This window comes from Canis lupus, chromosome 10 (genome assembly GCF_003254725.2).
Source record: "Canis lupus dingo isolate Sandy chromosome 10, ASM325472v2, whole genome shotgun sequence".
Lineage (NCBI taxonomy): Eukaryota > Metazoa > Chordata > Mammalia > Carnivora > Canidae > Canis > Canis lupus.
The window spans coordinates 68,182,875-68,208,670 of record NC_064252.1 but is presented as its reverse complement, the minus strand read 5'-3'; the positions used below and the strand labels follow the sequence as shown (position 1 = coordinate 68,208,670).

General features: G+C 43.9%; 2 protein-coding genes across 4 annotated transcripts in view; one reads left to right on the top strand and one right to left on the bottom strand.

Moving 5' to 3' along the window:
• PPP3R1 (protein phosphatase 3 regulatory subunit B, alpha) overlaps nt 1–14,015 on the top strand; it is a 65,936-nt gene extending 51,921 nt beyond the window's left edge. For all 3 annotated transcript variants that reach the window (XM_025470032.3, XM_025470040.3, XM_025470047.3), the window contains exons 3-6: nt 152–328; nt 1,963–2,022; nt 2,945–3,129; nt 11,901–14,015. In XM_025470032.3, coding sequence (XP_025325817.1) covers nt 152–328; nt 1,963–2,022; nt 2,945–3,129; nt 11,901–11,948 — 470 coding nt within the window. In that variant the 3' untranslated portion in view covers nt 11,949–14,015. The remainder of the gene's footprint in view (nt 1–151; nt 329–1,962; nt 2,023–2,944; nt 3,130–11,900) is intronic.
• An 856-nt stretch (nt 14,016–14,871) lies between these two features.
• On the bottom strand, nt 14,872–25,517 carry PNO1 (partner of NOB1 homolog). Its single transcript, XM_025470022.3, has 7 exons — nt 25,229–25,517; nt 24,556–24,705; nt 21,910–21,993; nt 21,673–21,733; nt 21,321–21,438; nt 16,097–16,167; nt 14,872–15,215 (listed from the first exon to the last, which is right to left on the bottom strand). Exons 1-7 carry the CDS (start codon nt 25,439–25,441, stop codon nt 15,148–15,150), a joined length of 765 nt encoding a protein of 254 aa, XP_025325807.1. The 5' UTR covers nt 25,442–25,517; the 3' UTR covers nt 14,872–15,147.
• Between the last annotated feature and the right edge of the window lie 279 nt (nt 25,518–25,796).

Below are 25,796 nucleotides of genomic sequence, written 5' to 3'. Positions count from 1 at the left end.
GACTTTCTCTGTTACAAGGAATTAACCAATAGTTTATGTAACTCTATCAGTTAAACTAGAAATTAAACTATTGATTAACTGATGGATTTTTTCCCTTTAATTTTGATAAAATCATTTGTAAATCTTGCTACCTCTTTTGGTTTGCTTTTAGTTGATGCTGATGAAATTAAAAGGCTAGGAAAGAGATTTAAGAAGCTCGATTTGGACAATTCGGGTTCTTTGAGTGTGGAGGAGTTCATGTCTCTGCCTGAGTTACAACAGAATCCTTTAGTACAGCGAGTAATAGATATATTTGACACAGATGGGAATGGAGAAGTAGACTTTAAAGGTAAGAAAGTATTTTTTTAATTTAACAAGTTAGGTAATCTATAATTAGTTTTACAGTTCTGTATATGAAATATCTGACATTTAGTTTTTTAAAACTATGTTTTTTGGAGATTGTATAATTCATTATGTTAAATTCTCAATCTGTGGTATATGAACCTTAATGAACTAAGATATTTTACTCTTTTTTTCATAAATAATTAAATTGTCCTTTAAGGTAAGGTAAGCTAAGAAAAAAAAAAAAGAAATTTAGTATTTTCTTTGTTTTTAGAAAAGCAGTCTTAATCTAGGGCAACATTATAATAGAATTGCATTTTTAATTATTTTAATTTTTTAAACTTATTTTTAAAGATTTTATTTACTTGACAGACTAAGAGATTACAAACAGGGGGAGTGGCAGAGGGAGGGGGAGAAGCAGGCTCCCCACTGAGCAGGGCTCCATCCCAGGATCCTGAGGTCATGTCCTGAACCGAAGGCAGACGCTTAACCGACTGAGCCACCCAGGCACCCCAGAACTGCATATTTAGAAACCTTTTTTAAAGAATGAGACTTTAAAAATAAAATGAAGAATGAGACTTGCACTAACCAATAAATTAAACTGTAGTAATAAGGATGTGGGCATTATACAAAATATTATTTGAATTAATCTAGATTTTTATGTAAAACAGTAGTATTTTTGATAATATTACCATGATACAAAATTTTATATTTGATTCTATGATTTTAATCAACAGATTTTGTTATTTTAGTTCCAAGAACTGAATTTTCAGTGAATGGGGATCTAAAGCTGATTTTATGACTTAGTGTTTAGCAGGCAGTGAAGAAAAATGATCATTTTCACAAGTCCCATTTTCATTTAAATGGGACTGAATTTTGGAACCAGAAATTCAGATTATTTTTGTTCTGGCAAAACAGTGTATAAGAAGGGCACCTGTCTGGCTCAGTTGGAAGAGCATGGGATTTGATCTTGGCATCATGAGTTCAAGCCCCATGTCAGTTGTAGGGATTACTTAAAATAAATAAAAATTTCTAAAATCCCAAAACAACATATGATTTTTTTTAATACTTTTTTTTTTTTTTAAAGATTTTGTTTTTAAGTAATCTCTACACCCAGTATGGGGGCTGAAACTGAAAACCTTGAGACCAGGAGTTGCATGTGCTACCTACTGAGACAGCCAGGCACACCATGATCTTTTTATTTTTTACATTTCTTTATTTTTAAAGATATTCATTTGCTTGAGAGAGAGAGAGACAGAGAACAGGAGAGGGAAAAGCAGACTCCCCGCTGAACATAGAGCCCAACACAGGGCTTGATCTTTTTTTAAAAAGCCCCCTAGAATAGGTATATTCCAAAAAGAAAGAGTTAAATAGCTTAAAGAATGTGTTTCTTTTTAGTAAGCTCTCTGTTGCTTAATAAATACTGTTCAAATTGATTTCACCCTAGAGTTCAGATTTAAAAAAAATATATGGAACCTTGTTTGTCGAAGTTTCAAATTTAGCATTTTCAGTTTAAAACACTGCTTAGTAATATTTTTCTTTTGTAGCAGGGAGACATCATTTTGTGAATGTGTGTGTGTGTATTTTTCTGTATAAAGAATAGAAACTTCTGATTTGTAAACACTTTTTATTCTTGTTCAGAATTCATTGAGGGAGTCTCTCAGTTCAGTGTCAAAGGAGACAAGGAACAGAAGTTGAGGTGTAAGTATTTTTCTTCAGGGAGTTCATTTTCCCTTTTATACCACTACCACCCCATACTACATTATAATTTCCTTTTAAAGTATTATAAAAGATGTCTTCTATTCTGGATCCTTAATATATACCTAACAGCAATTTTAAATTCTGGAGAAAATCCTTTTAGGATATTTACAACTAGTATTTTTTAAAAACAATGTCATTGTTGTTTTTTAGTTGGATAGAAACAAAAGTTTCCTTCTACTGAGAACAGCTATGTAAACTACACGTCTTGGATAAGATATTTTTTTTTTTTTTTTTTAATGAAAGTGAGGAAAAAATGTTCTAATGTGATTAGGTGAACTTAGTTTATCATATACATATTTAGCTATAAGTCCACTGTTTTGGTTAATGTAAGCAGCCTCTATTAAAGTGGACATCTGGTACCTTTTTAAGGTAGTCAGCTCTTAACTAGAGAGACATTTTACTCAATCACAGTTCTCTGAGGCACAGGATAGATGCAGACATCCTTTGTAAATGAATTCTTAATGTAAATGAGAATAATAGTAATAGCAATTATTGTCTTTCATTGAACTTTGCTGTGTTTCAGACACTGTTCTCAGCAATTCTCATGTATTAGTTGTCATCTGAGAGTACTCTAAAGAACACGGGAGGTTGGAACTGTTAGTCCCAATTTTATGTGTAGAAACTGAAGCTTAAAGGTTAAATAACGTAACCCCGAGGTACGCTGATTGGCCCCAGCACTCTTGACAGCCAAAGCCTGTCCTCAGCCCAACTCTTACCTACTAGAGACAAGATCCAGTGTGGGAAGGAGCCATCCTCATAGTTCTAATTCTCCGTATTTGCCACTTACTGTTTCTTCCTCATTCCGAGTATTTTCCTGTGATTGCCTTATAACTATCACTGATTTTCCTTACTCTCTTTTTAGTTGCTTTCCGTATCTATGACATGGATAAAGATGGCTATATTTCCAATGGGGAACTCTTCCAGGTGCTGAAGATGATGGTGGGGAACAATCTGAAAGATACACAGTTACAGCAGATCGTAGACAAAACCATAATAAACGCAGATAAGGATGGAGACGGGCGAATATCCTTCGAGGAATTCTGTGCCGTAAGTACAAAGGGCTGCTTCTCCTGACCACTAGGCTCTAAAGTCCTTTACAAAACCACTTCATAGGTTGCATTCCTTATACTTGTTTTGCCCTAGAAATTTACATATTTGATTTTGCCTGATGGCCCATATTCAAAATTTTTGTGTTCCTGGCAACTGTTAATAACTAACAACTGTCACTCTCAAGAATTCATATTCTCAGTGATTATTTGGTAACGCACCACAGGAATGGAACTAGTCACTTTGCTTATTGTTGGTAGCCCCCCTACTATAACCAGAGTATATTCTTAAGGTTGTTTATCTAAAAATAAGTATGTTTGAAAATCCTGGTGGAAGCTATGTGTTCATGGGTTTCAGTGAGGAATCTGGACAGAAGGTTGGCTTCACGAGGGTAACAGAAATGGAGTCCACATGCATCTCAGACTCCTCAGTGAGGCAGTGTCAGTGGTGATTCCGCCCTCCTCCCTCTCACAAGCTATCAGTGGCTGGTTCTTGTGTGTTAGGGGAAGGGCCCCGCAGGTGCAGGGACTGCAGTTACAAGGAGCCCTAAGAAAACTCACTGGAAGTGGAAATGGGGGCCACAGATGACCTTCCAGTTTGTTGCCTTTCTTCAGTACATCTAGGGTCTTACCACCACTGACTGCTTCCAACAGCCACACAATCACTCATCTTTCACTACTTTGCCCCTAAAGCAAACATATCAGCCTTTTGATATTTTACAGGAAGTTATAAGTGCAAGCTAGAGATGCTAGAGAATCCAGAGGAGAGGCCAAGATAACAAAGAGAAACGTTTTGAAATTCTTCGGTTATGATTGGATGCTTCTGTAGGCAGATTCCCTCCTCCCTTTTCATCTTTTATTTAGACCACACAAGGAAAAACAAATGACTGGTTGTGTGTCGTCATGTAAGCTAAGGTTGCTGCTTGGCATTTAAGTAGAAGTTCATATTATCCTTTATATTCCTTCATCTCAAGGGAATACTGTCTGCATGTTGTTTCAAAAAGTAGGGTGGTGCTCTATTTTAAAGAACAGACTGGATGATTTTGGAAGAGAGTTAGTTTGAGAAGGAGGGGTTAGGAATCCAAGATGGCAGAGGAGTAGGAGACCTTTGTTTTGTCTGGTCCCAGGAATTCAGCTAGATAGCTGTCAAATCATTCTGAACACCTGCATACTCCACTGGAGATCTAAGAAAAGGATTGCTGCAATTCTGCAAATAGAAGAGCAACCATTCTCTGCTAGAGTGACAAGACAGAAAAACCCACCGCAAAAAAAGAGAACCAAGAGTCAGTACTGACTGCCAGGGACCCGATCAATATGAATATAAGTAAGATGTTGGAATTAGAGTTCCGAATAACGATCATAAAGATACTATCTGGGCTTGAAAAAAATACAGAAGACACTAGAGAATCCCTCGCTTGGAGAAATAAAAGAACTAACATCTAACCAAGTCGAAATCACAAAGGTTATTAATGAGATGCGTTAAGAAATGGAAGCTCTAACTGCTAGGATAAATGAGGCAGAAGAGAGAATTAGGGATATAGAAGACAAAGTGATGGAGAATAAAGAAGCTGAGAAGAAAGGTAACTACTGGATCATGAGGGGAGAATTCAAGAGACATGTGATACCATAGAGCGAAACAATATTAGAATAATTGGGATCCCAGAAGAAGAGGAAAAAGAGAGAGGCACAGAAGATATATTGGAACAAATTATAGCAGAAAGCTTCCCCAAGGAAGGAAAACAGGCATTCAAGTCCAGGAAGCACAGAGAATCCCCATCAAAATCAGTAAAAATCGGTCACTTCGACATATGATAGTGAAACTTGGACATCTCAGAGACAAAAATTCTGAAAGCGGTCAGGACAGGTTTGTAACCTACAAGGGTAGAAACATTAGACTGGCAGTGGATTTATCCACAGAGACCTGGCAGGCCAGAAAGGACTAGTATGATGTATTCAGGTTGCTAAGTGAGAAAAACATGCAGCCAAGAATACCATATCTAGCAAGGCTGTCATTCAAAATAGAAAGAGAGAAAGAGCTTCCAGGATGAACAAACTAAAAGAATTTGTGATCACTAAACCAGCCCTGCAAGAAATATTAAAGGGGATCCTATAAGTGAAGAGAAAGCCTGAAGTAACATAGAAAGGAACAGAGACAGTATATAGAAATAGTGACTTTACAGGTAATAGAGTGTCACTAAATTCATTCTTTCATTAGTTAACTCTGAATGGAAATGGGCTAAATGCCCCAATAAAAAGACACAGGGTATCAGATTGGTAAAAAGAGCAAGACCCATTGAGATGCTGTCTGTAAGAGACTGATCATAGACCCAAAGACACTTCCAGATTGAAAGTGAGGGGGTGGAAAACCATTTATAATGCTAATGGACATCAAAAGAAAGCTAGGGTAGCAATCCTTTTATGAGACAAATTAGATTTTAAACCAGACTGTAATAAGAGATGAAGAGGGACACTATATCATTAATTAAAGGGTCCAGCCAACAAAAAGATCTTAACAATTATACATATTTTTATTCCCCTAACATGGGAGTAGCCAATTATATAAACCAATTAATAACAAAATTAAAGAAACACATTGATAATAGGGGACTTTAACACCCCACTCACTTCAATCATAGATTGCAGATCAACAAGGAAACCAGGGCTTTGGATGACACACTGGATCAGATGGACTTCACATATATTCAGAGCATCCATCCTAAAGCAACAGAATATACACATTCTTCTTGAGTGCACATGGAACATTCTCCAGAGTAGATCACATACTGGGTTAAAATCAGATCTCAACTGATCCCAAAAGATTGGGATAATTCCCTGCTTATTTTCAGACCACAGTGATTTGAAACTTGAACTCCATCACAAGAGGAAATTTGGAAAGAACTCAAGTACATGAAGGCTAAGCAGCATCCTACTAAAGAATGAATGAATCAACCAGGAAATTAAAGAAGACTTAAAATTCATGGAAGCAAATGAAAATGAACACACAACTGTTCAAAACCTTTGGGATGTAACAAAGGTGGTCCTAAGAGGAAAGTATACAGCAACACAAGCCTTTCTGAAGAAACCAGAAAGGTTCTTAAATACATAACTTTACACCTGAAGGAGCTGGAGAAAGAACAGCAAATAAAGCCTAAACCTAGCAGGAGAAGAGAAAATAAAGATTACAGCAGAAATCAATGAAATAGAAACCAAAATAACAGTAGAACAGATCAACAAAAGTAGGACCTGGTTCTTTGAAAGAATTTGTAAGATCAATTAACCACTGGCCAGACTTACACAAAAAAAAAAAAAGACAAAGGACCCAAATAAAATCATGAATGAAAGAGGAGAGATCACAACTAACATCGAAGAAATATATACAATTATTAGAACATATTATGAGCAATTAGATGCCAACGAATTAGATAATCTGGAAGAAATGAATGCGTTCCTAGAGATGTATAAACTATCAAAACTGAGAAAAAAAGAAATAGAAAACTGAACAGACCTATAACCAGCAAGGAAATTGAATCAGTCATCAAAAGTCTGGGGCCTCCAGGGCGCTAGGTGGCTTCCCAGGGGATTTCTACCAAACATTTAAAGAATTAATATTTACTCTTCTGAAGTTGTTTCAAAAAAGTAAAAATGGAAGGAAAATTTCCAGACTCTTTCTGTGAAGTCAGCATTACCTTGAAACCAAAACCAAAGACCCCACCAAAAAGGAGAATTATAGACCAATCTCCCTGATGAACATGGATGCAAAAATTCTCACCAAGATTCTAGCCAGTAGGATCCAATAGTACATTAAGAGGATTACTCACCACGACCAAGTGCATCCCTAGGCTTCAAGAGTCGTTCAACATCTGCAAATCAATGCGATACACTAATTAAAAGAAAGGACAAGAACTATATGATCCTCTCCATAGATGCAGAAAAAGCATTTGATGAAGTACAGCATTCTTTCTTGATTAAAACTCTCCAAAGTGTAGGGATAGAGGAAACATACCTCAATATCATAAAAGCCACGTACAAAACGCCCACAGTGAATATCATTCTCGGTGGGGGAAAACAGAGCTTTCCCCTTAACGTCAGCAACACAACAGGGGTGTTCACTCTCACCTCTGCTGTTCAACATAGTACTGGGAGTCCTGGCCTCAGCAAGGAAATGGCATCTGAATTGGCAAAGAAGTCAAACTCTCATTCTTTGCAGATGACATGATATTCTATGTGGAAAACCCAAAAAATTGCACCACAAAATTGCTAGAACTCACACAGGAATTCAGCAAGTGGCAGGATATGAAGTCAATGCAAAGAAATCACATTTCTGTATACTAACAATGAGACTGAAGACAGAGAAATTAGGAACTTGATCCCATTTACAATTGTACCACAAATTATAAGATACCTAGGAATAAACCTAACCAAAGAGGCAAAGGATCTATACCCAGAAAACAAGAGAACACTCATCAAAGAATTTAAGGGAGACACAAAGAGATGGAAAAATGTTCCATGCTCATGGATTGGAGGAACAAATATTGTTAAAATATCTATGCTACTTAGGGCAATCTATACATTCAATGCAATCCCTGTCAAAATACCATCAACTTATTTCACAGAGCTGGAACAAATAATCCTAAAATTTGTGTGGAACCAGAGAAGCCCCCAAGTAGCCAAAGGAATGTTGAAAAAACCCAAAGCTGGTGGTATCACAATTCTGGACTTTACAAAGCTATAATCATCAAGATAATATGGCACTGGCACAAAAATGGACACATAGATTAGTGGAACAGAAGAGAACCCGGAAATGGACCCTCAACTCTATGGTCAACTACTCTTCAACAAAGCAGGAATGAATATCCCCTGGAAAAAAAAGACAGTCTCTTCAATAAATGGAGTTGAAAAAATTGGACAGCCACACGCAGAAGAATGGAACCGGACCATTTCCTCACACCACACACTAAACTACACTCCAAAGGGATGAAAGACCTAAATGTGAGAAACGGGCAGCAACCTGTTTGATCTCCACTCTTCTTGCTGGACATGTCTCCAAAGGAAAGGGAAACAAAGGCAAAAATGAGTTATTGGGACTTGATCAAGGTAAGCTTTTGCACAGCAAAGGAAACAGTTGACAAAACCAGAAGACAACGGACAGAATGGGAGAAGATTGTTGCAAAAGACATCGGATAAAGGTGATCAAGTCTATAAAGAATTTACCAAACTCAACACCCAGTGAACAGATATAATCCAGTCAAGACATGGGCAGAAGACATGAACAGACATTTCCCCAAAGGGGACCTACACATGACCAAAGGCACATGAGAAAATGCTCCACATCACTCAGCATCGGGGAAATACAGATCAAAACCACGATGAGATCCCACCTCACAGCGGTCAGAATGGCTAAAATGAACAGGTCAGGAAACGACAGATGTTGGGGAGGATGTGGAGAAGGGGAGCCTCTTACACTGTTGGTGGGAACATATGCTGGCACAGCCACTCTGGACAACGGTGTGGAGGGGCCTCCAGAAGTTGAACATAGAGCTTCCCTACGACCCAGCAGCTGCACTAGGGATTTACCCCAAAGATACAGATGTAGTGACCCGAAAGGGCACCTGCAACCCAATGTCCACAATAGCCAGACTATGGAAAGAGCCCAGATGGCCAGAACAGACGAATGGATAGAGGAGGTGATACACACACACACACACACACACACACACACACACACACACACTGGAATGCTACTCAGGCATCAAAAAAAAAAAAAAAAAAAAGAAATGTTGCCATTTGCAACAATGTGGTTGGAACTAGAGGGAGTAAGTCAATCAAGAAAAACAATGATACCTTACTCATATGTCAAGTTTAAGAAACAAAACCGAGGATCATGAGGGAAGGGAGGGAAAAGATGAAATCAGAGAGGGAGACAAACCATAAGAGACTTAATCATAGGAAGCAAACAGGGTCACTGGAGGGGCGGGGGGACGGGGTAGCTGGGTGATGGGCACTAAGGGCACGTGATGTGAGCACTGGGTGGTGTTCTGTGTAAGTGATGAATCACTGACCGACCTCTACCTCTGAAATTAATAATACACTCTATGTTAATTAATTGAATTTAAATAATAAATGAAGAGAGTTAAGCTTGAGATTGAGAGTTTGAGCTGTAGTGATGGAACAGCTGTAAGGGGTGTCCTCGCCTTGTTTCTTGGGGGCCAAAGATCACAGAAAGACTCCCGAGGACTGGTGTCCGATTGTGACGTGAGACCAGGCTGGTAGTGGCAGCACAGATGGTAGCCCATTTTAAAAGAAGGAAAGAAAAGAAATCCTAAGCCTTGAGGGAATGAAGTAAAAATTGGAAAACTCTCGCCCGGAGTGACGTGGAAGAGCTGTATACAGACAAAGACTCCATTTGTATTTAGTAAATATAAAATGTAAATTAAAGTCACATATGAGTCACTTGTCAGTGGGTGGAAATTAAAATACATCTTTAGGTATAGAAATGCTACTTAACACTGAAGACAGCTGTGCTTTGAGTTCCTCTCCAGTGTTTGTGATAAATTGCTTTTGTATTTTTGAGGAGCACAGTTCAGAAGTATAGAAAAATGTTTGCGTTAAATAATCCAACTTTTCTGAACATTGGTCAAGCCCATAACTCTGGCTTCATGGAGTCCTTTTTATTCTGATTTCTCAAGCTATAGCAGTGAAAGAGCCGGGAAGTTACTTTAAAAGATCACATGCTTTTTTGCCTCCTTTAAAATTTTCAGAAATTTTAAAATAGAAATGATTAGTGACTGGATTAAAGTTGGGGTTGAACTGAACGCGTACAGTTGACCCTTGAACGACATGGGTTTGAGCGACACTTGTCCACTTGTGCAGGTTTTTTTCAATGAAGTATTGTACTTTCTTTTGGTCTTGATTTTATTTTTTTATTTTTATTTTTTTTAATTTTTTATTTATTTATGATAGTCACACACAGAGAGAGAGAGAGGCAGAGACACAGGCAGAGGGAGAAGCAGGCTCCATGCACTGGGAGCCTGATGTGGGATTCGATCCCGGGTCTCCAGGATCGCGCCCTGGGCCAAAGGCAGGCGCCAAACCGCTGCGCCACCCAGGGATCCCTGGTCTTGATTTTAATAATGTTTTCTCTCACTTTGTTGTGACACAGTGTGTGATACACGTAACTCCAGAATGTGCGAGTTGACTGTTGATGTTATTGGTGAGGCTCTTAGTAGTTTAGTTTTGGGAGAGTCAGAGGGTTACACGTGGATTTTTGACTGGTGGGGGCGGGTGTTGAAGAGCTTGCTTTCCGAACTCCGGGGATCTTAAAGGTAAAGGCTGTGAACCCCCAGGACAGAAGAGCTAGGAGTAGGGAGGGTAACAGCCGGATTCAGTGACTTGGAGGTCGGTGAGCTAGCGGGGCCGAGGTCGGAGCTGCGAGCTCGGGAAGCTGCGAAGCCCCTGCCTCCCATCAGGGCCGCGGCTGCCCAGCAGCTAGAAGGCGGCGGGGCCGTGCACCCCGAGGGTCGCCACACACTCAAGCTGGTGGAAGAATGAACACACTTCATTGTACGCACGACGGCGTCGCTTCTTGGGAAACTGCTGGAAGGTGTGCTCCTGTTGTAGTCGCTTGTAAATCGATAAAGACCGTGTGGGGCGGAGGAGGCAGAGGGTGCAGCCCTAGGGGAGGAAATGCCCGGGATGGTGAGGGAAGGTCAGAGGTGACACATGACTAAGTTGCTGAATTTCTGTCCATTCAGAATGAAGACGGAGCAGTCGGAAGGGTGGGGTGGGAAGTGGGGGGAGGAGACGGCCGCGGGCGGTGTCCTGCGGAGGCACCCACTGGCAGGTTAAGCTGGCGTTTTCAAATAAAAATTTTTTAAAAAAGATTTAAATTGAAAAATAATACAGATGCAGTTATATGCAGCACCAGGGATTATCAAAAACACGTTGGGTGACACGGATCAGACAGGAAAGGTCTCATCAAACTAATCACGTAGTCCCGGGCGGCGGCCTGTGTGTGTTAGGGCGGGAGGAGGCCGCAGGAGGCCACGGAGGAGGCCCGCTGACCGCCCGGGGACCGGTTACTTGGGGCTTTACTCGGGAGAATTCAGCAAGCTGTGAACGTTTAGGACGCCCCGTGCGTTCTTTACGTAGGTCGTACTTAATAAACCGTGGCCCCCAGATGACAGCACAGGTGACTGCGAGTAGATCAGTGACTCGGGACTGTCCTCCGTGGATTCAGGGCCTTGGGAAAGCCATGTGCAGAAAATTGTATTCATTTGGTACTTCTTAATACTTTCTAGAATAGACCGACAGCTAAGCCCATATTTGGATCTTGAGGATAATTTCTGTGCCCACATCCAGGTATCCCTTAACATTAGGCTGAGAGAGTAGCGGCGGTGGCCGGCTGCACAGTGGGCCAGACCCTCCCACGCCTGCTCCGGGTCTTTGGGCTTTAGAACAGTGTTTTACATCTTTAAAGTGTTAAGAGCGTGGGAGAAGAACATGCGAGAGGAACGGTGCGTGGCCTGCAAACCTGAAGCACGGCCTGGCCCTTCACGTTTGCCACCCGCTGTCCTAGGACACGAGGAAATGCCTGTTCTCCCGGGAGAAGAAGCCGTGAGAATTCTCGAGGCACTGCAGGTTTAAAAACAAGAAGCCAAACAAGCAAGCTTCTGAAAATAAATTAATATGTATATTTTTTGGTCAAGAGGGTGAGACTAGTTAAAAAGGAGTTTTCAAATACGGTTAAGCTTGATTTGTTCGTGTCTGTTGCAGGTTGTAGGCGGCCTAGACATCCACAAAAAGATGGTGGTAGATGTGTGACTCTTTTTTAAAGAGTACCACCCAACACTTTTGCTTTCTTCTCCATCTCTGAAGATCTGCTCAAGACGTCCAGCAATGCTCTCTGTGTATTTAAATGGAAGTATTTTTCTCTGTGAAGCCACATTTTCCAACACGAGCCTCATGAAGCCAACTAAGTGTTATTGAACTCTTGTTCTCTCAATAACTCAGTGTAGCACTTTAAAGTCTGAAGGACAGCAGCATGGAAAGAGCATATCAATGTGGTGAAGAAAGGGAAGGGGTTGGCTTTTTAATTTATTTTTCTTCATCTTTTATAACAAGAAAGTATCTATATATACATATGTAAATATTTATATATAGATATATGTAGCTTTCTATATGTGTAGTAGGTTGGCTTTAATTTAATCTACTTGATTCAGAAACAAAACGATAGAGTACAAAAGTGCCAAGCAGAACATAAAACATCCTTACTTTTATTTCACACAGTTTTATATATAGATAGAAAACTGTACAATTTGAGCCGGGTGTTAGGCCAGCTATCTTCCTTTTCCTGTGCTTTCTCCTTTGAGAGATTGACAAAGCATTTGTTAACGTCCTCTCTTATTTACCTTACTTGCATTTTTGTATCAAAGGAGTTTGTAATTTTATTTATACCTATGAATATATATTGCCAGGGACTGTGTCTCATTGCTGAGCAGCTTCTATCACCTCTGCTTGAGGAGAAAGGGTAGTGCAGTGCCGCTGCCAAGAGCTCCTCCTGGTGTCCTCCGGGAACTGCACAAAGCTTGTGGCTGCTTCCTTGTTGTTTCTTGACTAGGAGCCATCTCCACGTTCAGTGACCGTCCCTGAGTCCGCGTACGTCACGAGCTGTGGAAAGGCCAGAAGCCGTCCGAGGCGATCACTGTTTCCCTTAGACGTTCAATGATACCCAAAGCAATCGTGGAACGGCTTAGGATAGCCGTTCGTTAGTACGTGGGTAAACGGTTTGTCACCACACTTCCCTTTGAACCATAAACCCCCCTCCTGTTTCAGAAGACTTGCAGCTCCTCAAAAACTAGTGATGCTCAGTGTGCATGTTTGTATCTAACGCTCACATACATTTGTGACCTAAACGGGAGACGTCTTACTGAGCTAACCGCCGCCGAAGAGCAGCAGTCTTCCCCAGATTTGCACCTCTTGAACTTCTTTACCATGAGGCATAGAGTGCATGACGGTTTTTTCTTGATTTGCCCATATCTGTAATGGATGCTAACTTACTGAACGTGTGATATAAAAGTAGCTGATCATGTCCCACCACTTGATATTATCCCTTCCCTTTTCTGCAAAGGTACTATTGGCTGGAAGAAAACATTGTGGTTAGCTTTCTAGGAAAGTAGTCTTCCCCTGTATAGTTTTTCTAGAAAAAACGGTTTTGTAATCGTAAGTGGAAAAGGGCAGGTTCAGTCAAGGTGAGTGAATCTTCAGTTGGGCACCTGCCTGCCATCGCTGTTCCTTCAACTGAGTGCTGCACATCATGGGCTCTGTCTGTGAGAGAAAAATCCCGGTGCTTGGTGTCCTTGCATGACATGGAGTTTTGCATGTAGATCAATTTAAAATGTACCTCTTGTTTACATAATTTGCATAATTTTAAAAGATAATGTTGCCAAACTTTGGAAATGTTAATGTTCAAACTGAAAATCTCCACTACATGTAACTTTCTTCCTCTGGATCAGTACGTGGCTTATAATCCCAGCCAGTGGTTTGATCTGTTCCAGTGTCAACGGCCATGTGCTCTGCTTCAAGGGGGAACTAGTCTTTTGTGAATTTTTTGTACATAAGTATTTGTTACAGATATTTTAGCAAATGCTTTCTATTTCTCTTGCTTGTGCATATCTTGGCTGGCGTTACAGAAAAATAGTGCAAACATTATTTCCTTACTGGGGAATGAGGGTTTTTTTCCTTCCCTTTTTTTTTTTTTTTTTTTTTAGTGTGGGTGGGGGAGGGGTTTATGTTGAATGTTTAGTTTTTCTTCTGCATGAAACATCATGTTGTGGGATCTTTAGAAAACTTCATACTGTATGAATAAGAAAATAAAATATTTGAAACTTGCTCAAGTGTGTTCACAGTGGTCTTTGCTGGGCTTCCCAGCCATTTGATCGTGTCTTTGTTCACTTGGTAGTCGTTTTGCGCTTCTTTAAGATAAATGGATGTTCGGTATCTGACTAGAAGAACCTGCTTTGTCCCTGGTTGAAGCCACAGCACTACGAGCACCCACCAGGCCGCCCCCCACTGCTCCTCTGTGGCGCCTGCCGTCTCCCCACCAGGCCCACAGCTGCCGCCAGCAGGGCCGCCCCACCAGACACCCCTGCACCCGCCTCTCCTCCTCCCCTTCCTCCACATTTTCCCTCCGTGACAGGACGTACCTCGGCATCCTGTACATTGGTCTTCCCTGGTTATTGAAATAAGAACTCAGCAGGGGCAGTGACTGTTGTGTCCCCTGTTCACGGGCAGCCTCATGGTGGAGGCTACCTCGCTCTCCGTGCTCGCTCGTTACCGAGCAGAGGAGTATTTGGATGGGCAGCCCCAGGTCAGCAAGCTCTTGCGTTTGTAGGACATTGTGGTTTTCTTGGTAAAAACATTATTTTACCGTATTTCCCCTTCACCCAAACATTGGTTAAGGTCTGGCTACTTTCACTAAGTGCTTATTTGAAAAATAAAATTCTTGTATCAACCTTGTGATGTAATCTTTAATTTTATAAACTACAAAACAGATCAACCTTCCTTTGTTCACAAGTGATTTCTGAACTTGCTTCTAAAAAACCCACATGCCACCTAGTATTAAGGGTCATGATTCAGAGCGATTTTGTGAGCTGATTGTTTAATTACACTCCACAGACAAGAAATGTTTATAAAAAGTTACAAATTCATAAATAAATTCATATAGGACAGTTTAAACAAGGTTCCCTCCAATAAGAGCATTATTATGCAAATCTTTTATTTAAAATGAAGTGATAAATTATGATGTATAATTACAGTATTAAATTCAGATACGGGAAGGATCTTCAAGTTGCTGTATTATCAAACCTTTGCTTTCTGCTGATGCTTCTGGCTGAGAACGGAAGAAGCGATGAAGGCTGCAAGTGACTAAAAAGTTCTTCACGTGGTTTCCTGTGACCACAGGCAGAGGGCAAGGGCTTTTATTTACTCGAGTCCAAAGACAAGGTAAGCCTCTGATTTGAAATCAGAATCGATCTGCTGCTCTGCTAGCCACGGCTCGGATATTGCCGTAAACCTTTGATGGAGGATTTCCTGCAGAGGAAAATAAACACACCTGTGTAAATACACTCACGGATACAGAAGACACACGGAAAGCCGTCTGCAACTCTAAGAACGCACATTTTCCAGTGGAACGTTCTTAACAAAAGAACCATAAACCATACCCAATATATACTCTAAAAATATTTTAAATCCTAAGGGTCAAAGGCACTGAGTTATCTAAATATTTCACAAGGAAGCTGGTCAGTCTGATCTGGGCACTGGTGGAAAATCCCATTTCGAGCGAGCTCCTACAATCCTGTAACTCTTAGGCAGACGTTGCTGGCTTTGCTGCACAGTTTGAAAATAGGACCAGGGCGCCCGGGTGGCTCGGCTGGCTGAGTGAGCATCGGACTTGGTTTTGGCCGTGGCCCCAATCCCAGGGTCATCAGATTGAGCCGTGAGCTGGGTCTCTGCGCTCAGTGCCGAGTCTGCTTAGGCCTGCCCTCCACACCCCCTTCACCCACGGAGTCACCTCCACACCCCCTTCACCCACGGAGTCACGCTTGTTCGCTCAAACCTTTTTTTTTTTTTTTTTTTTAAAGGGCAAAGTGCATCTATTAGGTTGACTTGTGATCAGCAGCTCCCTTTTTGTTGGAACCTAAAACACAATGCCTGCCTGCTATTCTGGAATGGCTTTTCATGGCACCTCGGGAAAGCAGCAAACATTTAAGCAACATAACCCAATAAATCTTTTCTCCAGCAAACTGACAGAATCCAAGCAAAAATACTTTAGACCCACATTTGCCAACCCTTGTTTCTACTTGTAATCTTTAACATCATCCTTAACCTGAACTGATTTGCAAATGTGGTTTGAGTTCTAAATCCCCTAGATTCTTTCCAGAGAAAACCGCCAAGGAATAAATTATTCTTACCCAGGATGAGGTTGCAAATGGCAGTTCTGGCCATCTTGATGTTTTGGAAAGAGCCAAGGATGTGAACTTTCCTGCAAGAGAGAATGTGAGATGAGTGAGCAACAAAAAAGCATTTCCTTAACTAAATCCCATAATCCAGAAACCCTGGAAAATCATTAGACACAGATCCCTAAAAAAAAAGATGGTGGTAATGGTCGCACAACTCTAAATACACTAAAAATCACTCTGAAGGAGAAGTCTGTGGTATGTAACTTACATCCCAATAAGAATTAGGAGAGACACAAAATTTAAGAAGCCAAGAATTTTAAGATTCTTGACTAATAATAGCTACCATCAAGTGAGTGCTTTTTATGGGCCAGGGCTTTATGTGTTCCCGCTGAATCCGCACGAGCGTTGTTAAGGTAGATGGTATTCCCATTTTATAAATGAGGAAAGAAATTTACAAGAAATAAAGAGATCTGCCTCATTCTACACTGGCAGAGCTGTCCTCAAGAACCCAGCAGAGTCCCCCTGTACTTCATTAAAACATTTGGATTTCAACTGCAAAGTTCTAAAGGTCATCTAAATTTCTTCACCACTCAGGATCATCCAGGCCCAATGGAAACTTCTGGCTGACTCAAGAGGGACAATATAGTATTTTGCCATTTTGAGCCCATCTTCCAAAATGTCAGTAAACGGACACCAAAATTGGCAGTGGGAACATCAAACAGAACCCTCCCACCCAGATGGGCCCAGGCATTTCTGAAAGTGGGGTTAAAAATGACAAAATCTGTTCAAGATGATGCCTAGACCTTCTCCACTGTAACTGGCAAAATTACCGACATGGGGGGAGCCCCCCAACTATTAGGTGTTGCTCCCTGGGAAAGGTAAAAGATGTGGTGCCTGGACCAGGGGTACCAGGTACAGCTGAGGTACGGATGCCACGTTACAAACAGGCAATGTCAAGCAAATATTTGCACACTTAATTGAGACCTCCCAACTATCTTCCATAACTGGGCTTCAAAGTCTGGCAGCAAAGAGCCTGGAGAATGCTTCTCTGGGGGAACCCGACCTGCTCAATAATAAACACGGAAAGATCCACCAGGGCTCCCTGAAGAACAGCCTGGCGATCGGTATGTAAGTGAAGCCTACATTCAGCCAGCATCCTCCCCCTGCCCCCGGGATGCCCGGAGACCAGGACTTCTAGTCTGCTCTCGGCTGCCTCACCCCTGAACGTGTGGCACACCCTGAGGATCAAAAAAAAGAAAAGAAAAAGAGGCTACAACCAGCTAGGTGAAGATAGAGAAACGGACACTACGAGGAGAAAAGAATGAAAACGGCAAAGACCAGAAAATCCAGTCGGTAGAGAAGCTATTTTCATGTGAATCAAGGGCACGGTGTTAAGAAAACTAAAAGGATTAGAAGACAGAGTTACAGAAAGGAATTAGAGACAGGATAAGGAAAGAAAAAGGGAAACCAAAGCAGTTCAAGAAAATTTCTAAGAATTATAGAAAATGAGTTTCTAGTTTGAAAGGGCCCAGTAAGAGAAATAAAAATAGACCCACGCTAACACACAGCACTATGAAATTTCAGACATAATACAACTGCCAGCTAGTTCGCTCAAAGAATCAGGTATCAAGATGGCACTGGCCCTCTTAGTAGCAACACTGAAAGCTGGGCTACAGCAACGTCTTCAAAAATTCTGAACAGATGGGATTTATATAACAGAACTCTATGGTTGGCCAGGAGAGAGGACATCTTTGGAACTAGAAGTTCTCAAAACACAATCTTCCTAAGCTGAGCTAGCTCCTCGACTACATACGGCATCAAAATAAGGAGTCGGGGGGGCGGGGGCAAAGGGAATGCAGGGTTGGTCAAACAGCACAAGCTTCCAGTTACAAAACAAGTGAAGCCCTGGGGATGTGATGTATACAGCATGCCTAGTAGAGTCTACATAATGGAAAGGTGCTAAGAGTAAACCTTAAAAGTTTTCACACAAGAAAAAACAAATTTGTAACTGTGGTGATGGATGTTAGCCAGACTTATGGGGGTGCTCAGTTTGCAATATATACAAATATCAAATCAGAAAAGAGAAACAAAAAAACCATAAGGAGCACTCGGGGGAAAAAGAATCCAACAACCAAGGGATTCAAACAGCAAAAGGTGAGAGGAAACCCAGGATGCCAAGTGGGTGCCAGGCAGAGAGGGCAGCAGTGTTTCTGAGAAAAAAGGCTCCAGGAGAGATTTCTCCAACGTTTGATGCATCTGGAAACACCAAGAGGATAGAACAACATACAGCTTTTTAATGGGTTTTACTGATAGATAATTAGCACACAGATAAAGAAGATTTTTCTTTAAAGATTTTATTTACTTATCTGAGTGAGAGAGAGCGCAAGCACGTGCAAGAGAGGGAACCTGGGCAGGGGGAGAAGCAGGCTCCCCAGAGCCGGGAGCATGATGCGGCGCTCAGTCCCGGGACTCCAAGATCATGACCTGAGCTAAAGGCAGACGCTTAACCAATGGAGCCACCCCTGCGGCCCAAGATTTATCTATTCAAGTGAAAACAAGGTGGTAAGGGACAGAGTGATCACAGTTACCACCTGGCCCAGCTGGTGATATGCTGAGCACTGACAGCCCAGGGAATACTCCATGTCCGTCTTAACAAAACCCACAAGGTACTGGAGAACGCAGGGAGGGCTAAGTACACTGGGTGTTTTAACGGCTGAGTAGTTGGGGTAGAGGTGGGAGGACAGATGAAAAAAACCTGAATTTTCAAGTTTCATAGTAGAATGTCAACAGTTAATCTGAAAAAACAAGTCAAGAAGCTGGTATATAAACAAGGTATTTGAAAATATGGATATATGATTTTTAAAAGTTAGCTAAAAGAGTTGAAATTAGTTCCTTTGAGGAAGAGGAAATGGGAGTAGGTGGTACAAATGTGGGGCTTGCTAAGTACATGTACGTGTCATTTCGATAAAAATAAAAATTCTTGACAATAGCAGAGGAAAGATGAGGAAACAGCGAGCATACGTAAGTGTGAGTAGTTGTGCCGCTGAAACCACCAAAGGGACGGGGCGGTGGCTGGAGTGGAGGTCTCAGGACCCACAAGTAACATGACTTCCCATCTGATGCACTGAGTTTATTTGGAATAGTATCCTGCTCACATCGTACTGTAGTTTACCAGGTTATCAGCAACTCATCAAAAACAACTCTTACAGGTGCCTGCAAGTCTGTGTCATGGTCACAGCGTTATCAGGAAGTTGCTGAACATGTGGATTTCAAATTAGCTTATTCATACCACACACTCCATTTCAAGTAGTATGTGACTCAGTTTGTAACTCGGTAATAGCACCATTATTCTTAGCGGCCCCAAACTGCAAACAGCCCAAACCTCCATCCACTGGGAATGGATGAACAAAATGCAGACCTCACGCCAGTACTTGGCTTGTAAGAACTGCTGACCTACCCAAGGAACGGAGACACTCCAAACAGCAAGCTAATTAAAACAAGCCATACACCAAAGACTGCATCCTCCTGTGCACTTCCATTTATACACATTTCTAGAAAAGGCAAAACCATGACAGAAGGTAGATGAGTGACGGCCTGGGGTTGAGGTGGGATCACAGACCGGCCTATACATCTGCCTGAAACTGAAACAGGTAATGTGGTTTGTATGTACATCACGCTGCAGTAAAGCTATTAAAAAAGCTAGTTCAACTAGTTAATTTTACGTTAACACTCATCAACGTACTTAAAGTTTTAAACTTCATAGGACCCATAATTTGATCAGTGCATCAGTTACATTTTTAAATCCTCAAAAGTCTCCAGGGCGACATATGATACTTTCTAATGTGGTGTGGATTTCAAAATATTTTAATTTCTGGTTCGAAACAAGCTCTCCTCACGGCTGCATACTCCCAACTCCAGGCTCGCCTCGCAAGGACCAAGGTTACAATAAGCCTGTCTTCCAGGAAGGGGGCCGTCAACGTGGTGGTGTGGTTAACCCTCCACTGTAAACCAGAGTCCAAAACTTAGTTCTAAAAAATGGTGAGCCCGAGTTTAGAACAAAGATAGGAGGATTCTAAATAAAATGATTCCTGGGTTTAGTAGCGGGCAGGTCCCTCCTCCTGTCAGTCAACTGCTTCGTTCCCCAACTTGGCGGCATTATATAACCTCCACACCATCTGCCAGGAGCCCCGACCTGGCACCGCAGCAGCTGCAGCCCCGCCGGGGCTAATCCCAGCTTGACTTCCTGCACCCTGACTTTAAGCCTGGCTCCTCTCCTTTCCGTTCACATAGAGCTGCTCTCTAGCTTTTCACCTAACGTGCAATACTCACCATCCTCCCGTGAAAAGCCTTTACATAGAATTTAAAAATATTTATTAAATTATGCACATGTATTTCTTTCTTTACAAGGAAAGTCACAATGGCATTTATTTTTTTTTATTTTTATTTTTTTTTAAAGATATATCATATATATCAGGGCTTGGTAAGTTATGAACCACAGGCCACATTCAGCTTGCTGCTTATTTTTTTTTTTTTAATTTTTATTTATTTATGATAGTCACAGAGAGAGAGAGAGAGAGGCAGAGACACAGGCAGAGGGAGAAGCAGGCTCCATGCACCGGGAGCCATCGTGGGATTCGATCCCGGGTCTCCAGGATCGCGCCCTGGGCCAAAGGCAGGCGCCAAACCGCTGCGCCACCCAGGGATCCCCACAATGGCATTTAAAACACCCACTCCTTCCTCTCTCCTACTGATGTACCGGTCCCCTCGGATACTATTTAAATCTTCACCTGTCAAGTAACTTCTTTTAATAGTAATTATAAACATTTCCTTTGCTTTTTTGAAGATTCTATTTATTTGAGAGAGAGAGAGAGAGAGAGCACGAAGAAGGGAGGGGCAGAAGGAGAAGCAGGCTCCCTGCTGAGCAGGGAACCCGGAGCAAGACTCGATCCCAGGGCCCCTGGACGGCGACCTGAGCAGAAGGCAGAAGATCAACCGACTGAGCCACCCAGGCACCCCTAATCATTTCCTTTATTGCTGAGAAAAAAAGCTTAATTCCTGAGATTTTTCTCAACTCACTTAATCTGCTTCCAAAGTAACTGTATTTCATCCAGAACTGCACACTGGCAAAGAGTCAGTGGCAACATTATGCATGAAATCCAATTTTTATGACTCCTTGAAGCCAGCAAAAGATCACATATAAATCAGGACAATAATATTCTCAAGACCAGATACTTACACATCAGCCAAAACTATCCGTGTCCGTGTCACATTCTCTATGGTGAACTTGGTTTTTCCTCCTTTGCCAGCAATTCTTCCTATTGCCCTGGACAGGTGGTCTCCCTTTAGGGGCTTCACTAAATGAGAGAAGCAAGACCTGAGGAGGCAAGCGACTTCAGCACGCCACCCACTCCATCATGAAATTTAATCACTAACTGAATTAACCCTCCTAAAAGACGCAAAAAAACTTTTTTGAACCTGCCGATAACACAGGTCAACTGATGCCATGAGAAAGCTAAGAGTCTCCTACAATACAAAGTCAGCAGTACAAAAGTACAACAGTTAAGGGAAAAACACCACCCTAGACTCACCATCTGTAATTTCAAAAGACTCTAGGAAGAGATCATCCAACCTAATGAGGGCAAGCGCGTCCTACAACATAAAAATTAAAGCTGTGAAGTCCTTCTGTTTACATACCTGAGAATAACTGTTAAAATTCACCAGACCTAGAAGACTCAAAAAATATTTTTTTAAAAAGCTCAAACCCGTTGAAATGTTCATACTAAGTGTTTTTAAGCACCCAATTCAAATGTCACAAAGTCACTCACCTCCACCTGAAACCCAAGAATAAAGGCTTTCACAAAATCTGCTGCTTTTGTTAGAGCACTAACATCCTTGGTTTCTTTACAAGTCTGTTACAAAAACAAAAAAAAACAAAAAAAAAAACACACATATTAAGACCAGAGGTGAAAATATTACAATAAAACACCAGGGCAGACTTTCCTCATTATTAAAATTTCCTTAACCACCATCCTTCCCCAATATATCCTCTATGACCCAGTTTTTGGTGAGATAAGCACTGTGTTGATTTTGCACAATGAAATGCTCCCAGCTCCAGAGTTGGGTAGTTCCATCTGAAGACTACACCCCAAGACCCATGGGACTCGGGGGCCAACGGCAGGATTCCTCTGGCAGCCCAGTGGCCCACAGCTCAGGGACCCCCTCTTCTCTTCTCCCCCTGGGAGTGCTGATCTCCTCTCCTGACTTCAATCATCGTCATACGCCCATGTTTCCCAGAGCACTAACTGCGGGACCCACTACCATGAATGGTGTAAGCGGGAATCTCGTCCTTAAAGGCTTTATTAGATACCTGCAGAAATAGCTGCTACTCGTAAAGTCCCCACCACTCACAATGACACGCACCGCAAAGGTGCCTTACGCACAACAGCTCTAGTCTCCATGACAACACTGAATATTAAGTAACATAAACCCCTTTTTATTTGAGGAAAATAAAGTACTAAAATGTGAAAAAGGCAGAATTCTGACACAGGTCTGATTCCAAAACCTTCATCTCCATTCTCCGATGTAGTTGAGGAGACCAAATATTTGAGAAATTTCAAACTACCCGAGGTTGTGTGATACACACCTCAAACTAGATCCCGCTCCCATCCCGTCTGTGAGTGACCCTGGGCAAGTCCCACAGATGCTCCGGGTCTTAGGTTTCCTCACTGGTAAAGTAAACGGGTCCGCGTGGGGGGTCCTGAAGGTCCCCCAGCATCAAGACTCACTTGTTAGTGACGGACCTTGATGAACATACTCCTTTTACTCTCAGTTTGCTCACATCTAGAGGCCGCAGGGCTGTGCATGCGAAGCACCCCGTGTGCCTGGCAGCTGGCCGTACCGACGGGTGTGAGTGGAATCCAGACTGACGCCTCTGCGACATGTCCTAAGACAGCCAGGCACAGTCTGAAGAGGTGACTGGAACATGGGCCCATCCCAAGGGCGAGAGCACTGGAGCTGGACTCTGAGATGACAGGAGTTGAGGCCGCAAAGGAATAGAGTACGGGGGAGAAGGCCTGCTCCCCGCGGCAAAGTCCCCCACAGGTAGGGACCCGGAAATGCTCAAAGAGCTGGTGACATGAACCTGGGGCTTAGATTCCTACTTACAAAGGCAAGGTCATTCAAAAAGTCAACTCTTACCTTTGAGAGGTTTTGAAGATACTCGGGGTGAAAGCCGTGCGGTCCAGGAAAAGTAACCCGCACCAGCACGGGGGGGGGGGGGGGGGGGGGGGGGGGGGTCAAAGCAATGAAGCAAGGGAAACCTCTGCGGAAACAAGCCGTTCTGGCACAAAAGGACAAGGACCTGCACGGAAGTGACTGTGAGAACAAAGAGGAGTTCTGCTGCCAACCTCTAGATTTTAAACTTTACCAACTACTTAAAGCAGTGCCTCTGCTTTATTCCGTCATTCTAGTTCAGCAGAGAGGAGTCTTCAGCGGTCCTGAGGATGCTGGGTGGCTCAGCGGTTGAGTGTCCGCCTTCAGCCCAGGGCGTGACCCCAGCGTCCCGGGATCGAGTCCCACATTGGGCTCCCTGCGTGGAGCCTGCTTCTCCCTCTGCCTGTGTCTCTGCCTCTCTTTCTGTGTGTGTGTCTCATGAATAAATAAAATCTTAAAAAATGGAAAGTATAATTTTGGTCATCGATTCTGATATATAAAACTGGTGCCCAGAAAAGGAAGCCCAAAGTCGACCTTGCCTAGCTTCTGAGCTGACGCCATGGAAAGCAGGTATGTGCGCGTGTCCCTTACACGCTCCTTCCTGTGTAGGACACAACCGCTTTACCCAGCCTGGTCTCCTTTCCACGCAGAATATCATCAAGATACACGCACAGGCATCGTCAGTATTTTGGTAGGACCTTGGATGCACCTGATGGATGCAACGAGTATTTTTTTTTTAATTTTTTTTTTTATTTATTTATGATAGTCACAGAGAGAGAGAGAGGCAGAGACACAAGCAGAGGGAGAAGCAGGCTCCATGCACCGGGAGCCCGACATGGGATTCGATCCCGGGTCTCCAGGATCGCGCCCTGGGCCAAAGGCAGGCACCAAACCGCTGCGCCACCCAGGGATCCCCATTTTTTTTTTTTTAAGATTCATTTATTCACGAGACACACACACACACACAGAGGCAGAGACCCAGGCAGAGGGAGAAGCAGGTGCACGCAGGGAGCCCAATGCTGACTCGATTCGGGGACCCGGGGTCACGCCCTGGGCCGCAGGCGGCGGGATGCCAGCCCGATCCAACGACTACTTGGGTTGAATGCATGCACATTTTGAAGACTCCTCCGTGTGGCCATTTAACAAAACAAATCCCCGTTAAACAAAGTCTATTCACGCCTTCTCACCCCCGCCCGCAGGAGAGCAACAGACCCCGACACATTTGGGAACATTTGGGAACTGGCTGACATCCTCCTTACCCTAATTTCCACATTCCTCGATTTCAGGTTAAACCGTATCTGAAGCCCCAGGTGCTCTACGATGGGCGTGAATATCTTCATCCAGTTCTCTTTTAAGGGCGTGTACCTGTTGGCCGGGACGGCAATCTTCCTGGTTTCTTCTTTCCCACCCTAGGATCAAAGGACACGCAGGTCAGGAGATGCCCCGGGGGCCGCAGGTGCAACCCTGAGCGGGCCGTCCTTCCCCAGGACGCTTGGGCTCGACGGATTAAAACTTCCTGGCGCAGAGCCCCAGCTTGGAGGAATTCACTAAAGATGCCCCGGGGGATGCGGGGGCGGGGCGAGTGCGGAAGGGGCGGGGCCACGAGGCGAGGGGGCGGGGCGAGTGTGGAAGGGGCGGGGCCACGAGGCGAGGGGGCGGGGCGAGTGTGGAAGGGGCGGGGCCACGAGACGAGGGGCGGAGCGACAGGAGGGGGCGGGGCGGGCTCAGCGGCTTGGCGCCGCCTTCCGCCCAGGGCGTGACCCCAGGTCCCGGGTTCGAGTCCCGCGTCGGGCTCCCCGCAGGGCGCCTGCTTCTCCCTCCGCCTGTGTCTCTCATGAATTAGCAAAATCTTAAGGACTTCCCTCGGGAGCAGCCCCGCAGCTCCGGCAGCACCCGCAGGCCCCGGCCCCGCCGCGCGGTCCCCGCTAGTACCAGGACTCCATCCCCGGCGAGGGGCGGGAATACGGGCCTCTTCGCGGGCCGGGCCTCCTCCGTGTCCATGCGGCCCGCGTCCGCGCCCTCGCCCGCCGCCGACAGCTGCTCAGCCCGCCGTTTCTTCGCCCGCCGAGCACCCCTGCGGGCGACCGGGGTGAAGCCGTCCCCGGCCGCGGCGCTCTGGGCGTCCATCTCCGTCTCCGCCTCCATCCCCGCGGAGCTCCGGCGCCAACATGTGCTTCCGGCCCCGACGCGGGCGCCGCTGCACTGCGCAGGCGCACGTCGCGGGGGCGGGGCTGCGTCGGCCAACGAGCCGCAGGGCCCCGCCCCGTGCCCTCGGGGTCCTGCAGGGGGCCTGAAGCGGGCCGGCGGAAGGGAGGACGCCCCAACACGTGCCTGATTCCCGGGGCGCCGCCCTGGCTTCGCCGGCCGCAGCCGGGGCCTCGGGCCTCCCAGCGTGGGTGTGCACGGGAGGCAGCAGGTGAAGACGGGAGCCGAGTGCGTGCCGTCGGGGAGGAAACGTCTCCGCGACTTGAGCAGCGCGTCAGGCACGGCCGCGGACGAC

Coding starts and splice junctions, on each gene's coding strand:
- PNO1 (XM_025470022.3), bottom strand. CDS start 25,441: ATGGAGGCGGAGACGGAGATGGACGCCCAGAGCGCCGCGGCCGGGGAC. Junction 21,734..21,909: donor TTCTTGGGTTTCAGGTGGAG/GTGAGTGACTTT, acceptor TTTATGTTGTAG/GACGCGCTTGCCCTCATTAG. Junction 16,168..21,320: donor CGGATAGTTTTGGCTGATGT/GTAAGTATCTGG, acceptor TCTCTCTTGCAG/GAAAGTTCACATCCTTGGCT.